Source organism: Phytophthora parasitica (assembly GCF_000247585.1).
Source record: "Phytophthora parasitica INRA-310 unplaced genomic scaffold supercont2.1, whole genome shotgun sequence".
Lineage (NCBI taxonomy): Eukaryota > Oomycota > Peronosporomycetes > Peronosporales > Peronosporaceae > Phytophthora > Phytophthora nicotianae.
Genome location: NW_008634126.1, coordinates 4,302,231 through 4,303,330, shown reverse-complemented (window position 1 = coordinate 4,303,330; position 1,100 = coordinate 4,302,231). Strand labels below are relative to the sequence as shown.

At 49.4% G+C, this 1,100-nt stretch overlaps 1 protein-coding gene across 1 annotated transcript; it reads right to left on the bottom strand.

Annotated features, from left to right (window-relative positions):
* Nucleotides 1-190: 190 nt before the first annotated feature.
* Nucleotides 191-881, bottom strand: PPTG_01108 (hypothetical protein; the record flags this gene model as incomplete). Its single annotated transcript, XM_008892704.1, has 2 exons — nucleotides 191-292; nucleotides 540-881. 2 exons carry the CDS (start codon nucleotides 879-881, stop codon nucleotides 191-193), a joined length of 444 nt encoding a protein of 147 aa, XP_008890952.1.
* Between the last annotated feature and the right edge of the window lie 219 nt (nucleotides 882-1,100).

Genomic DNA, 1,100 nt, shown 5'->3' with positions numbered 1-1,100 from the left:
AGTTGAAACCTCCGGAGTAATTGCGCACAATCACGTACGGGTCTTCATCGAACCGCTGCAGCGTCTGGATGTCGATATCTGTTGTGAAGTTGTTATCTCTCTCTCTGTTGGCAGCATAGGCCACCTGCTCGTGCCATCCTTGTTGGTCAAGCGGTTAGCGATGTAGTCAATCGAACAGTACATTCGTTTACTACATTGGACATGAGCGAATGACCATTCTTTCCCAGGGTGGTTTTGCTGTGGTAGACGTTCCAACCCAGCAAAACACCAGCCCATAGCGAGATCCCACGAACTATTAGCCGTGTTGTCGTCGTGGCGGAGAAGAATTGAGTCAAATTCCTGTCTATTGAACGGATGAAACAAAAAAGATGGGCTGGATCTGAAATGCACACGGAAGCCAGCTTGTTCCTGGACTGGTTTCCTATCGAGTGGATACGACGCACTGTAATGTGACAGGGGGTATTCATCGAATCGGGTTCATTGAGGTCAGGATCGACGCTTGTCCTCGCACTCTGAAAAACTTGCGTGAAATTACGAACTCGTGCGAGATTTTGTCGTAAAGTCTCGCTTTCGCTTCGAAACCACTCGCGCTCCAACACAAGCTGCTGCAACTGTCGCTGAACTTTAGTGATTCTCTCGGGACCTCCACAAACACTGCTACAACGGAGATTGACAAGACGCTGCTCCAGAAGACGATGGAACTCCTCATGCATGTTCTTCTTCTCCACTGCACGTCTACCACGAAAGCGTGACATACGCTTTCGATGAAGCTCGAGTTTGCGCATTTTCTTGAGCTCTTGAGGCAACTTCCTGATTTCATCTCGGGTCGGCGGTGGATCACGCTCCGTGGTCAACAAGTCGAATTCGTCTGCATCCACCATCTCTTCCCGACAGCCGCCGGTTTTGAGATCGTTCGGAGGAGTATCGAGGGTCTTTGATGTCCACATGATATGATTGCTTTGAGGGATAACGCAAGAAGCTGAAAGTGGGAACTGACCCCTGCGAGATTTCCAGAAAGCCAGACATTTTACGCACAAGTGATACCTTATCACCTGTCAATCTCCAATCTGTTTCCACCGGCGGGGAACAAGAATATCGAC